At 45.6% G+C, this 13,593-nt stretch overlaps 1 protein-coding gene across 1 annotated transcript in view; it reads left to right on the top strand.

Annotated features, from left to right (window-relative positions):
- PTCH2 (patched 2) overlaps window positions 1–6,011 on the top strand; it is a 75,877-nt gene extending 69,866 nt beyond the window's left edge. The window contains exons 25-28 of the mRNA XM_081193141.1: window positions 54–196; window positions 969–1,068; window positions 1,353–1,601; window positions 2,215–6,011. Of these exons, the coding sequence (XP_081049267.1) occupies window positions 54–196; window positions 969–1,068; window positions 1,353–1,601; window positions 2,215–2,628 (906 nt within the window). The 3' untranslated portion in view covers window positions 2,629–6,011. The remainder of the gene's footprint in view (window positions 1–53; window positions 197–968; window positions 1,069–1,352; window positions 1,602–2,214) is intronic.
- The last annotated feature ends 7,582 nt before the right edge of the window (window positions 6,012–13,593 follow it).

Below are 13,593 nucleotides of genomic sequence, written 5' to 3'. Positions count from 1 at the left end.
GCTTGGACAAGTCACTCTCTTTAGTCGCATTCTGACTGTTTGTCTTTTCTCAGGGCTTTCTCACGGCCATTGGCAACCGGAACCTGCGCACTACTGTGGCCCTAGAGCACATGTTTGCCCCTGTGATGGATGGTGCTGTGTCCACGTTGCTTGGCCTCCTTATGCTAGCTGGTTCAGAGTTCGATTTCATTCTGAGGTGATTGTCATGTGTCTCTCTTCTCCCCTGGTATACTTGTTCTGGTGGTGCTCTGGACCAATGTGCTGGGGGCCATTTCCAGAGAGGTATCAGTAAAAGGAGTGGCTAGAGAATGGGAAATTGTCTTTCTTGACATCTGTTGGGAATTTGGGTAACACCACATGGGGCAATAGGTCTGAAGGTCTCACTGATCAAGAATAGATATAAAGGCAGAATCTAATAGGGTTCAGGGCAGCCCTGGAGGGGCACTGGTACATTCTGCCAAATTTGGAGAAATCTCCCTGTTCAAGACCACAACTTACAACGGGTTGAGGGGAAGACATTCTACAAGAAATTTATTCCTTCTCTGACACTTTGCCATATGGCCGCTAAGGCTTGTGAGCTCTACAAGTCAGCTGGCTCAGAGAAAGGGATGCTCTTATCTTCTATAGGCAGCAACCTTGAGCTGAGACTGAGAGATAGTACTTGTTAGTGCATGGGTGTAACAGTAATGAGTGTGCAAGAGAATGTAAATGAATGTGTGCTGGTGAACTAACTCTATACTTGGCTGCCCTGATAAGAGGCTGAGATGCTTTACTGCCACCTGGGTAAATAAGTAACCCTCCCTCTTCACAAAGGCCGCAGAACTGTGATGCATCTCAGCTTGCTGGGATGGGGAAGAAAAATATACAGAGCAGTAACTGATTCTCATCCTAAAGTTCTATTGTATGCAGATGATTTGCACAAATGACAAATCTGACCATTACTGACCACCTTGACCTCCCCCCCAAAGGTATTTCTTTGCTGTGCTCACCATCCTGACCATTCTGGGACTGCTCAATGGCTTGGTGCTGCTGCCTGTCCTGCTGTCTATCATTGGACCACCTGCAGAGGTAAGAAAACTTCTGTTTCCCATCAGGTTGCTCTAGTGGAGAACCATAGAGAAAAGCGGAAGGGGTCCTATATCTCACTGTCAAAACCCACTGCCAGATCGAGGTGAAGTGCTTGAACAGTCACACAAGTCGTAATAGAACATAGGTCTTGGCTTCACCTGCTATCAATAGATTTCAGGATTCACTACAATGAATGGAAAGCCTGTGCCTCTCAGGGATCATGCACAAAGACCCTTTATTTGACACCCTGTTTTCTCAGTGTGCTTTCTGCTTTTTTCATCTAGGTCACACCAGCAGATAACGGTAGCCGCCTGCCGACACCGTCCCCCGTCCCCCCACCCATCAGCCACCACAGCTTCTACGTACAGCGGCACGGTGGAGCCTTCGGTGACTCCTCAGACTCCGAGTACTATTCAGAGAGCACAGGAGCATCAGACACGGGTGAAGATGACCGCAGCACCTACATCATCCCCCCAGCGCAATCACATATCTTGGTCAAGGCCAGCAAAAGTCCCAGCTTCCCCAAAATCACTGTAAGTGCCCATCAAGAGCCGGGGAAGCCAGAACTCTGGTTTCTCTGGATGGAGAGAGTGGTCTCAGCGTTCAAAGGCAGCTGGATTCTAGTTCAAGTGTAAAAATAATGTCCCCAAATGAGTTGGGAGGCAAAGCAAGAAGAGAACCAGGAATTTTTGTTTCTGTTCTTATGCTAGTATGTCAATAGGCATTGGACTGGGGTGGGCATGTCTCTGTGAGACAAAATTCCTAGGATCTCTGGGAAAGACAGACCATAGCACCTTGGCGCATATCTTTGGGGTGCAATGTGGCTATAGTAATGTATAATGGGGTAATAGGAGTCTGGCTTCTATTCCCAGGTCCCAGGAGTTAAAACAGATAGTGCAACCCCCTGTAATGCAGGAATCTCTGCTAAAGCATCCGTGACAGATGTACAGTGGTTGAAGTCTCCTCTTTAGTACCTTAGGGCAACATAATTCACTCTCTTTGTGCTTCAGATTCTTCTTACTGAATTTGCTGCTTTATGGTTTGGAAGTTGCTGTCACAAGGACTCCATGCCAACTGCACTTGTGTTGTTGCCTTCTTCCCTTCCATATCCAATACACTAACATCAGCCTTTCCTTTCCTGGGCAGGTGGTGAAAAGCTACAAGACCAGCCTAGAATCGCCTCTGTCGTTGTGCAGCCCAGACTGGACCCAAACTGTGACCCCTGGAGGACATTTGCCACCCACTGTCACAGAAGTCAAAGACGCTTCACAGCAGCAAGAGCAGCCAAACCACAAACAAAGGCCTCGGCTGGCTCAGACTGCCCCCAATCCCCCTCGGACCGACCCTACTGCCCACAGCACCAAAGTGCCGCCTCCTGCATCCGGTGGCACCTTCACCACAGTTACAGCCACTGCCTCAGTGATGCTGGCCTTGCACCCACCCCTGCCTGGCTCATGCCGGGGCTACACACACGAGGGCTTTGAATCTGATGGACCTGAGGAGCCTCGTAAAGACGCACTCAACAGCTTGGAACTGCAGAGCCTGGACCAGAGGCACTAGCATTTCACTTTTGCCAGGCCCAAGACCTTGGGTCTAGAACTCCTGCCTCAGGGATGGGATGTGCACAGTATCCCTGGTGGGGTCAGGGGCCCAGATTGTTCACACAGACACACACACCGCAGACTGTGAAGCAGGATGGATACCTGGAAGCTCTTGCACTGTGTTTAAACAACTGTAGACAGTGCCTTTGGGAACTGGAGCAAGGAGGCCAGATGAGCTACTGCCGTGAAAAGGTTGATGGGAGAATCTCTCAGCACCTGGTACTCCACTTTCCCATGTTTCTCTAGGTGTTATCTGCCACCAAAAACATGCTGGGTTTCTTGGTTACCAGGACTTCTGGCTTCAAAACATCCCTAGTTTGCATCCTTACATTGGACTGTGATAGCCCAGATAACATTGTGCCCACTCACCTGCAGACAGGGAAAGTTCCAATCCCTTCGAACCTGGAAAATGAAAGTGACAATTCCCCATATGCTGTGTGAACCATCTCATGGCGGTCATCGGGGCAGGGCGAGAGAATTGCCCAAACACTGACCCTCCCATGGAGAGAACAGGACTCAACTTGTGCGTGGGGAAACTCCTCCCACATTGTGCTGCTATTCTTTTATTTTTATTAATATTAATATTATTATTTTAAGCTGTATAAAAAAGAGTCACGAACCCTCCCCCTTATAATTATAATAATTATTTTTTATTATTTTTACAGCTCCCTCATTAAAAAAAAAAAAAGTGGCGTATCCCTTTAAGGGGAAACACCAGGGTGAGGTGGTAATGGAGAGAGGACCCCCTGGGCGTGTGGAGTGGAGGGAGCATGCAATGGAGGGGCACAATGTGTCTTAGCGCCTTCTATGCAAGCTGTGTGGGATGGGCTGCACTCTGCTCCTGCTTCCACCGGCATGTCTGCCTATGCCAGCATTCGCCATCTGGCTGTTGCAAACCCTTTAAATTCCTCCCTGTCCTATCCCACACTACAAAAACCTTTCTGCCCTATTCTTTTTGCTTGCATGCCTCTTTATCAGTCCAAGGTAGCCCATCACACAAGTGTCCCATAAGTACTTCCTTTTAGAATTTACATTTTAAGCTTCATCATTTCCCGAGAATATCATTGAGGAATAATTTGTGACTAACAGAAGATGAGAATCATTCAGGGCAGGTTTTTGGGCCCTGCAGGACATTTACCCCACACAGATGGAGATCAGAGCAGGGCTTTCTGGAAGAGCAGTTTATATGGGTTTATGTTTTTTCTGCTTCCATGTTTTAAGAGGTACTTCTCACAAGTGAGTTTGTAGTCTGAGACTGCTGCCTGAGTACAAAAATGTATGTGTACTGTGTTGGTTTACGAAGGAAGTGTTTCAAATGGAAATTTAAGCTTACTTTAATAAGAAAGCTGGGCGACCTTGTGGTAAATTCAGCCATTCATTGCCCTTGTTAAGGACAATGTACCGTTTTGAGTTTTTCAACACATGTTTTTCCTATACTGAGATTATTAGCTTCCTGACCTGCATACTTTCAGCACAAACATTCATGCTGCACCTTCACAACTGATGGTGTACAGAACTCCCCCCCCCCCATCTCTTCACAAATATTTCTGTGTAGGAAAAAAAATCATGTGTAAAATTATCCTTTGATTCTCTCCCACCTAAAAACATCCCTATGTAGTAATCAGAGCAGAAAATATTCAACGGGAGAGACGAGTTGGGCAAAACATTCCATTTCCTGCCCAAAAGTATGAGTGCTGTGGTTGCTTTTTCTGTTTCTGAATGATCTCTTTCCGGTTCAGCTTCTTTGGCTGAAAAACAAGAAATGAACTGTCGCTTGGCAGCAGGATTGGTTCTCAAGGACCAGTTCCATTTCCATCTGACATGCTTGGTTTCCACATAGCTAAGTCAAAATTGCTTTATGAAATGTTTCAGTTTTTCCATTCTGGTTCAGGACACAAATCAGAATTTTGCACAAAATTCAAAGTGCAGTTTTCTGGCCAGATCTGCCCTGTGCATCAATCACAAAACAACAGCTCACAACCTAAATCCTGAAACACAATACTTAAAAAAAAAAAAAGTTATTTTCTTTCTTTCTGACCTACTCTAAAGTAAAAAGATGGCAGCTGGGGGAAAAATATTCTGTTTGTTAGGATTCTTGAGTGATTTTGGAACCTGATGGATGTGCCACAATTTTCAGCACACACACATTTCTTTCAACAAGATGCAAGGTTTGGGACCAAATGTATTTTTCACTTAAGACAGTGAAATAACTTTAGGTACTCCCGATTGCAGGTTTGGAGATTTTGGGCTTCAGGAAGAGACCCCTCCAACTGCAGAGGTTGCTCAACATCTTTCTGCACTGCAATTATATACACAAGTAGTTTGCCAGTTTCTCGGCGGCACTGACATTTGTAGTGGAATAACACTTTACAACTTTGTCTTTAGAATGAGATAAATTAAGAAGTGCAGATGTCTTCTAGCTGTTCTTTGCCAACATGGAGTTGTCCCTTGGGGGCTCTGTGTGAAATTCTGACCCACTTGGGCATAAAATTGTGTGTAGTTTTTGGGCACAGAGACTGACGCACCATAGCTTACTTGTGTGAGATAGCAGGGCTGATTCACCTTTGAATCCACTTCCTCAGTGACATTCTTCCTTCTCGACCGCAGGCACTTTATATTCCCCCTCCCTTTCGCCCAATAACTGCTGTAATTATATCCCCCAAAGTATGCCGGATTGCCTATTCACTTCTTGCTGCCAAGGGAGTTTCTGCTGAGATTTTCACATTTTGGTTGTGTGGACCCCCTTAGCAGCTTCAATAGGATTGGGCCTTCTATTAAAATGGATTAATTCAGTTGATTTAAAACTAAGAACTGCTTCTAGAATCTGGAGAGAATTCCCTGCACACAGAAACTTGACATGTGGCAGAGATTCCTCTGACCATTTAGATTTGTCCTGTTTTCTTACCATGAAACTATTTAGACCAGAAACCAGTCAAAGGTAGAACCTAGCAACATTTGACATGTATGCCCCACTTCTCCCGCTCTCCTTTCCACCCACCCACTGCTTAAAAAACTGCTAAGTGCTTCTAGCTAACTCACAATAGAAATTGTGTTTCTCCTCCCCCCCCGCGCCCCCCCCCCGCCAACAAGTCTGTGACCAGCAAAGCACAGGAAACGGTGGAAAGGGGGACACATTGTGTGTGCATGTGTGTATCTGTGTGCGCGTGTGCATGTGAGTATGTAGCAGGTGTGCTGGAGACCTTTTAACCTGAAATGTTGTCATGCCATATAAATTATTTATATGAAAAGAAAAAAGATTTATTTTTGTAGTTTGTACAGACCTCTAGCCTTGCAATGGAAGTTTTTATTTTTAAAAGTAAATATATATTATATATAAACCTATCTTCTGATGGTGCCTGTGTGAAGTTCTTTGGTCCCTGCTTTGGAGTCTCTGTGTTTGTAGTCAAGAGTGTACCTACTAGATTGATGCAGGCTGTACGCATAGGTTTCTCTTAACAAGACAAATAACAGCTGGGGGAGGAAGCTTTAAGCTGGGAAATGGTGCTGGGAGAAAGGGTTAAACGCCTTTCTCCTCAGCACCACTGTCCTGGTCTGAATCTCCCTTTTGGCTATTATTTGGTAAAACTTAATGAGGATGCAATCCCATCGCAGATTTCTGACATTGTGTCTTGTTTTGCTCTAGACTTCCATCTTAGAGAAGTGTGTGTTGATGAACAAAAGGAGTTTGTGTATGCATGAGTAAGGATGCACATTATATATAATTAATATATATGATGATGCATGCATAGCTGGACGTTCTTCTGCTCCCAGAAAGTTCAAATCCTGCCCCAAGAAAGTGCAAGCTTTGGATTAATTAGTTAAAGGAAACATTTTAATATAATTTGCATATTTGATTCTGACTAACCTGTTCACACAATTTAAAATGTATTTTCAAGGCCTGATAGAGCATGGAAAGTACTGGTGCAGGAGCTAGAGGGAACCATCCAAAGTTTACTTTTTTTCAGTCTTCAGCAAATACTGTGCTTCATTTTTAAAAAAGGAAGAAAAGATCTGTGTGCCTTGCCTTGAGTGTTGTCTCTGGACATTTTCACAGGTGGTACTAAATTACTTTCGATCTGAATTTATGATGTGGGAATATTACTGAGGAGACAGAATAAAGCTAAAGAGAGATCACTTAAAAGCAAATGTACATTTCTACTTAGTGTAATTTTTCGTGCAATTTACAGATGCAGAAAATGTAGTCAAGTACAATTTGTGAAAATCAGCTTCTGCAACCAGCCTGTCAACTTGGTTGGGGGTGACAACTTAGTTTCAATTCTTTATAAACTTCAATTAATGTTATAAATATGCACAGGTTTCCACAAACCAGCAGAAAACAGGTGTATGAAGTGGGAAGCAATTGTCCAGTGGGATAAACATTATCTTTGCTTCCCTGGAAAGTGCAGAGAGGGACTATGTAATTAGACACAACCTGTGTCTGCTTTCAACACTTATTATGCTGGAAGTAAGACACTGTAAGTTCAGAAGTATGGAAAGGAGTCTGGCCCAGGAACAACACCCCCCAGCCCTGTATTGCCCTCCCTGGCACGATCAATTTCTTGAGCCTCCAACCCCATCTCAGCAATGGCTGTACTGCAGCTGCCTGGCAGTGTTTATTTTTCCAGTGTGTTCAGGAAGCCGGCATGGTGCAGCCCAGCCAAAGGGGGGTGGGCGGGCAGGCTAGGAGGTTGTCTTGTCAGCAGCCACAGGGACCACAGCTGAGCAGATTCCGCAAGCAGAGCAACAAGCAGAATAAAGAAAAACAAACTGAGACCAGAGCTTGCACACACACAGGCAGCATTGTAGACTCAGTAAGGGGCACCCTCTTCACAGAAGTCCATCAGACTTGATGGCCCTATTAGGTGTCCCCACAATTGCTTTGTATCTTGCTATTTCTTTGCAGAGAGAAATTGTCTATGGGAGCAACTAAAGCACTGGGGGGCAGGCAGAATATAGCAATGTGCAACTTCTGTTCAAAATTCAGTGGTTACTCCCAAGGGAAAGAATGTTGGATTAGAATAATGGAGAGCAGTGGAAGAGAACTCTTAAATCTTGCTAGTTCCAACCCTTCCCTTCTCAACAGATGTGCATATCTATTAGTCCATTTAAAACAACTGTGGTCTGGGAATTAAAAATATGGTTCACTCAGCAGTTTGTATGGATCCAGACTTTGTGTCTGAACATTAAACACCCTGCTCCCACTACCTGCCTCTTCTTTCCCCCTGCAAGATGCTTCTCAGCATGATATCACCACGTTTCCCAGGGAGGAGAAGCTTCTTGTTCAAGCCTATTGCACTTCTACTTTCGCTTTTGGAACTCTTCTATGAGATACTGCCACAAGATTTTTCTTTTTCTTTCCTTGTTCAAACACTTCTTGACATAGCAGATGCTCCTTGTCATGTTCTCCCCCTATGTTATAGCCATTAATTCTGCATGTTGCAAGAACCTGATAGAATTTACAAGTAGCAGCCTATGGCTTAGTCTTGAGCTCCTCATTAAGTGACTCATAATTACCACCATCTGCAGTCTTCCTGAACTTCTTCCCTCATCTCTTTCCGAGTTTATCTTATCTCTTCTTTGGCACCATCTCTATCTAGGTTAATTTTCTCTTTAACTTCTCGTTTTTGGCTATACATTCCTGAGTGCAAATACCCAGGCAGTGCATTAGTTATGAATAGTGTACAGCCTATTCCTTTCCTGACAGCCACTTCCATGTATATTTCAGGGGGCAGGAAAAAGGCCATTTAGGGACAAATAATATGCGGCCCATTGGCACATTTACAAACAGGACAACCTCTCATGGGCAGCATGCACATGCCACAACCAAGCCACACACACTTCTATTGGCTACAATTCTTCAAGCATCACAGTGGGAGGAGGAAACAAAGGAAGGGTGCCAGAGAAGGCCTTTGTGGGTGGTGCATGTGTTCCTGTGGCATGCAGCATGTTGATGAACTCTACAGCAACACATTAGACCCTTTTCTGTTAACAAAGATGGCTTTAGAAAGCTCAATTTTCAGTGGAAAAATAGTGGGGAAAGGAATGAGTGCTTTACCCTTTTCTCACCTGCTGTTTTCTCATAAAATCACTCCACTGCCTTTTCTCATTTTTATTCTAAATTTAGAATAGGACAGTAAGCAAGAAATGTATGAAGCATCCTTTGCCTCCAGCTCCCTCATGCGAAACAGCAACCTCTCAAAGTTGCTTTTCTTAATAAAAATATATACTGAGGCAATGTTACATATTTTTGCCACTTGCCCTTTATATACAGGTGCATCACTGACCAATGCTGCGCTATGTATTTTGTACTCCATGTTCAGTGGCTAAAATGTGAATTGGGCCTCTGTTACTCTTAGATAGACAGACTTCAGGAGTTCAATCTCTGCTTCTTTTCTTTTCCTTTCTTCAAGAAGCCAGAATAGTGCACTTGATAGTACATATTAGAGGTCCAATCCATGCCCTTAAAGCTGATTAGTTGAGATATCATGTTGGCCCTGAACAGGTTAGTTGTGCTGTTAAAAGTTTAGAGAACAGACTCTAGTGTGTGGGCACTTGGCCCACTTGCAAGCACATTTAACCCAAAGAGCAACAGAGAAGGCCTTGAAGGAGCAAGCTACGCTAGTCAGAAGACAATAGCTATTAGTGATGGTCTACTTCCAGTTTGTCTAGGCCTGAGTTTAAAGGCGCTGGCTCATTCCTGCCTAGCTGCGCTACTAAATCAGTGCCAGTGGTTAAAGATGGTAATTAATGTACTTATTTATTAAATTTCCATACTGCCCTTCATTTGACAATCACAGGTGGCTTACAATATAAAAGCACAAAAATGCACAACAGTGACAAACATAAACAATTTTAAAAGCCATAGATTGTTTAATTAGCCTGTGAGAAGAGGAATGTTTTAGCCTAGCACCTAAAGATATGTAAGGAAGGCGCCAGGTGAGCCTCCCTGGGAAGAGCATTCCACAAGCAGGGAGGCACCATTCGCATGTTGCCACCCTCCAGATCTCTCATGCAGGAAGCACATGAAGAAGGGCCTCAGATGATGATTGCAGGGTCTGGGTCAGTTCATATGGGAAGAAAAACCCTTACACAGCACTCTTAGGCTGCAAAGCAAAAATAGTCTTCTACAGCCCTAAAGAAAGCTCAATCTACACAGAAAACACAGAATGAAAGCACACAGGACCTGTGGGGCAAAAGAAAGAAACGTCTTTCAACTGTCTCACAGGCCAAGTCTTGTGGTGCTTCAGTACAATAAATTTATGTCACTATCAGGCTGTTCAGATCTATTTTTTTCTGAATGTGCAATTGGCACTCAGTTTTTTCAGTTTTACGTTTTTCATTTCACACCAGCAGGCGGTGGTCGTTGATGGAAAACTTCCATGCTGAGTTTCTGGGCCCTCTCCTCAGTTACTAGTGTCACCCTCCACTACTGTTCTCCATTTTGGGTTCACACACAAGTATTTCTGTACCTAGGTGCATACACCTTTTCCAAAAGAAATCACTGGAAATTTTAAAGAGTGGAAGGGCAAATGTTACCAGCCCTTGGCTATCATGCTTCAAAACTGGCAATATGGAGGGTGCTGCTTTTGAGTGGGGAGGGTGGACAGTATCTATTTCTATTTGGTGTTTTTTTTGTTTGTTGCTTAATGCCAAGTTTTTGCACAACACCAGTATTTCACTGTACCAAAACTCTTAATAAAGAGTTACATTTTTGTTCCTTAACAGATTTTCTGCTGCATGACAAAAGCCACAATAAATGTGGGGAAAGTGCGGGCTGTCATCTCGATGGCAATGTTTTGGAGACGGTGGGGGGGGGGGGAATCATGCTGGAACAGCACCGATTCCACAATAGACATCCGTCTGGAAGCGCCCTTGGCTTGGCTGAAAGCAATCTCGGGTCTTTCACACATGGGCTAGACTACAGTGCCCCCTGCTGGGAATGCTATCAGTCACAAGAAGTCGGCTCGCGCTTGTTCTCAAGCAGCTTTTGTGTGAAAACCAGCCCAAGAGACCCCGAGAGTGACCCATTAACCAACCCACGACTCAACCTTGCTTCCTCAGCCGCGACTCCCGCTCTGCTGCTTCCACCTATGAAGCCGCTCGCGCCTCAGCGCCTCTCACCCCGTGCACCGCATAGTGAGGTCACGTGCTTGCTTAAAGGCTAGGCGCTTATGGCTGACTTAAAAGGTGGCAGGTTGTCCTCACCTGCGGTTTAGGTTCAGTCAAGTAACCGCTCCCTGCCGAACCACGGGGTAGAGAGCGAGCCACATGCAACGGAGAGCAGGGCTCCGCCACACCTTTCACAGCTGAGCTGAGAATTTCAGCAGGTGCAACAGCTGGCGATGCAAAAGGCTGAAATTCCCTTTTTTGCACGACTTATTAAAGGAGGCGCGGGAGCCCTTGCTCTCCTTTGCACCTGCGAGTTGCGCGCTCGTCCTGCTACTCGACGCGCGTGGCCTGGGGCCTCATCCCCACCCGGACCGGCGCGCAATGTTGAGCCACCTGCAGTTCCTCCCTCACGCATCGTGGCGACGTCGAGAGAGGACAGAAATGAATGTTCCCCTTTTGCACGACTCTCCAGCAGGCGCGCTCTGGAGCCCGGGGCGCGGCCCTCTGTCCGCGCGCGGCGGCGCTCTCGGTGCCCCTTATTGGCCTGCTGTGTGGTCTGTAATTAATCCCCCGCCGCAGGGTGTCGGGGAGTTACACGTCCTCGCCCAGCAGGGGAGCCCCGGCATCCCCGGCTAATCCCCGTTTCTTGTCGCTCTCCTCAGGGGGCCCGCCGGCACCTCCAGCAGCCCCTCTTCCTCCCTGTCAGATTCGCAGGCCTGAGACAGGGGAGGGAAGCTGCCATCGCCAGGGCAGGCGGTGGTGTTCGCCTAATTTACTGAGCTTAGCCCTGCAGCAAAAACTGCACACGGTCCCGCTCGCCGCCTCCCCAAATTCCCCAAGGCTCTCATGACTCTTATGTGGGGAAACCCGGGAAGGGGCGGAAACGGCTGGGAGGGTTGCAAGAACCACGCCGGCCGAGATAAGAGAAAGCGGGTGGGGTGGAGGAGAGGAGCATTGAAGAGCAGCTCCGAGGTGCTGTGAAGTCGCGGGATTTAAGCTTCCCTTCCTGCCCCGCTTTGCATGACAAAAAGCCCAGCTGCAGAGATGACACCGTCCCTTCCCCCCACGCCAAATTCACCTCCCCAATTACCAATCAAGCCCATTATGCGGCTACAATAGCCTTCAGCTCCGAGGCCCACCCAGGCAGCCAACATACAGACAGTACATCCTCGATCCATGAATGGAGCCATTTTGCCAGAGTGTTCCGTCTCCCCTCTTCTATTAAACCCAGCCCATTGCTGTTACTGGGAAATAAATACTAGTAACTGCTGCTATTTGAGTAAAGTGAAGCTCGTGGCTTTTGAGGGCCACAGTCTCCATTTAGCATTGGGAGCAGGCAGACCCTGCTGTTTTGGAAAGCTGATCTTCAAAAAGTGTTTAGCAATCCCCCAGAAAAACGTATATTCCCGGTTCTGTATTCCCACCCCACCCCTCAAATTCTTTTCAGAATGTCATAACTCGGCCTATCTTAGCAAACAGACTCTAACAGCTAGCCAAGCACAGTTCTATTTCCCTCAGCCAACGCGGGACAGCTTTGGTGAAAGGCTTTAATGAAGGTGGTATCAGAGAAAGCCTAATATCAAATAGAAGCAGGGATTAGAAGGAGTGTGGCCCCTCACAGTCAGCAAAGCAGAGGAGGGGCTGACTTTTCCTAAACCACAGCATCATCTTATGTTATTATATTATCTCATGGGTGTAGCTAAGTGGGGGCAAGGTGGGGCAGCTGCCCCCCATCAAGTAAAACAATAGAAATACTTAACTGATCAATCACATTGGTTCTGCCCCCCCCCCCACAAAGTTCTGCCCCCGCCCAAAAAAATCCTGGCTATGCCAGGCCATGGGATTATATTGGGCTCCATTGTGCCATACCGATATGCTTTGGACAGGTAAGAAGGGTAGCTGAACAATTTGAACAAAACAATATTAGAATTAAAATGGTCAGACCGCTCCTTTTAATTATGGTGCCATAATGCCCACTGGTGGCCAGAGCTGACCACTGCAACTGCTGAGACAAAAACAGGAAGACTTGGAAGAAGAAAAGTGGGTGGAGGGAGTATTGAAAACTTTGAACTGTAGTTCTGCACAGAAGCAGGCATGGAAATCACTACAAAGAGGAGGATCCTGAACTGTAACCTGAGGATGAAGTCATTAACAATGTTGGTGTGTAATGAGGAGGCAGTGTAATTTAGTACTAAGAATTTATGGTGCTATTGCTTGTGGATTGAATATATACCACCACCACCACCCCCCGATTGAATAGATTTTTAGTACATTATGTGTGCTAATTAGCTTATCAATACCAGGATGTCATCAAGAACTGTTTTTCAAATTACCGGTACTGTATTAAGTACATAATTATCACTGTACTTTATTTTCCTTTCCTTATTACAACCCTCCTCCCCAAACAATGTGCATCTAAACCTATAGGCTCATGATAACACTACACACATCTGATGCAGTGGATGGTAGTCCACTAGCTTATGCTAGTCATTATGGTGCTGTAAGATTCTTGTTTTCGCTGCAAAAAACCCCAATACTCCTCTAGAACTTATAATTAAGCTGTGGCCCTCATGTTTATCTTTGGCTAGAAAGATTGACAGAGGAATCTTATAAACATCACCTCAGGTCCATGGGATTTGCTTCCAAGTAAGTGGGTTTGGAATTGCAGCCTAGGGAGAGGTATAGGTTTCAGAAGAGAATTAAGAATATTCTAAAATGTTAACTAACAGCAAATATATTTTGCAACTGTCCGCATTTCCTGTTTGACATCTTTCCTGAGAAAGAAACCAGAATTATTGAATTCTGGAATCCTACA

The sequence above is a fragment of the Podarcis bocagei genome (genome assembly GCF_964188305.1).
Source record: "Podarcis bocagei genome assembly, chromosome: 5".
NCBI lineage: Eukaryota > Metazoa > Chordata > Lepidosauria > Squamata > Lacertidae > Podarcis > Podarcis bocagei.
This window is presented reverse-complemented; position numbering and strand designations above follow the sequence as displayed.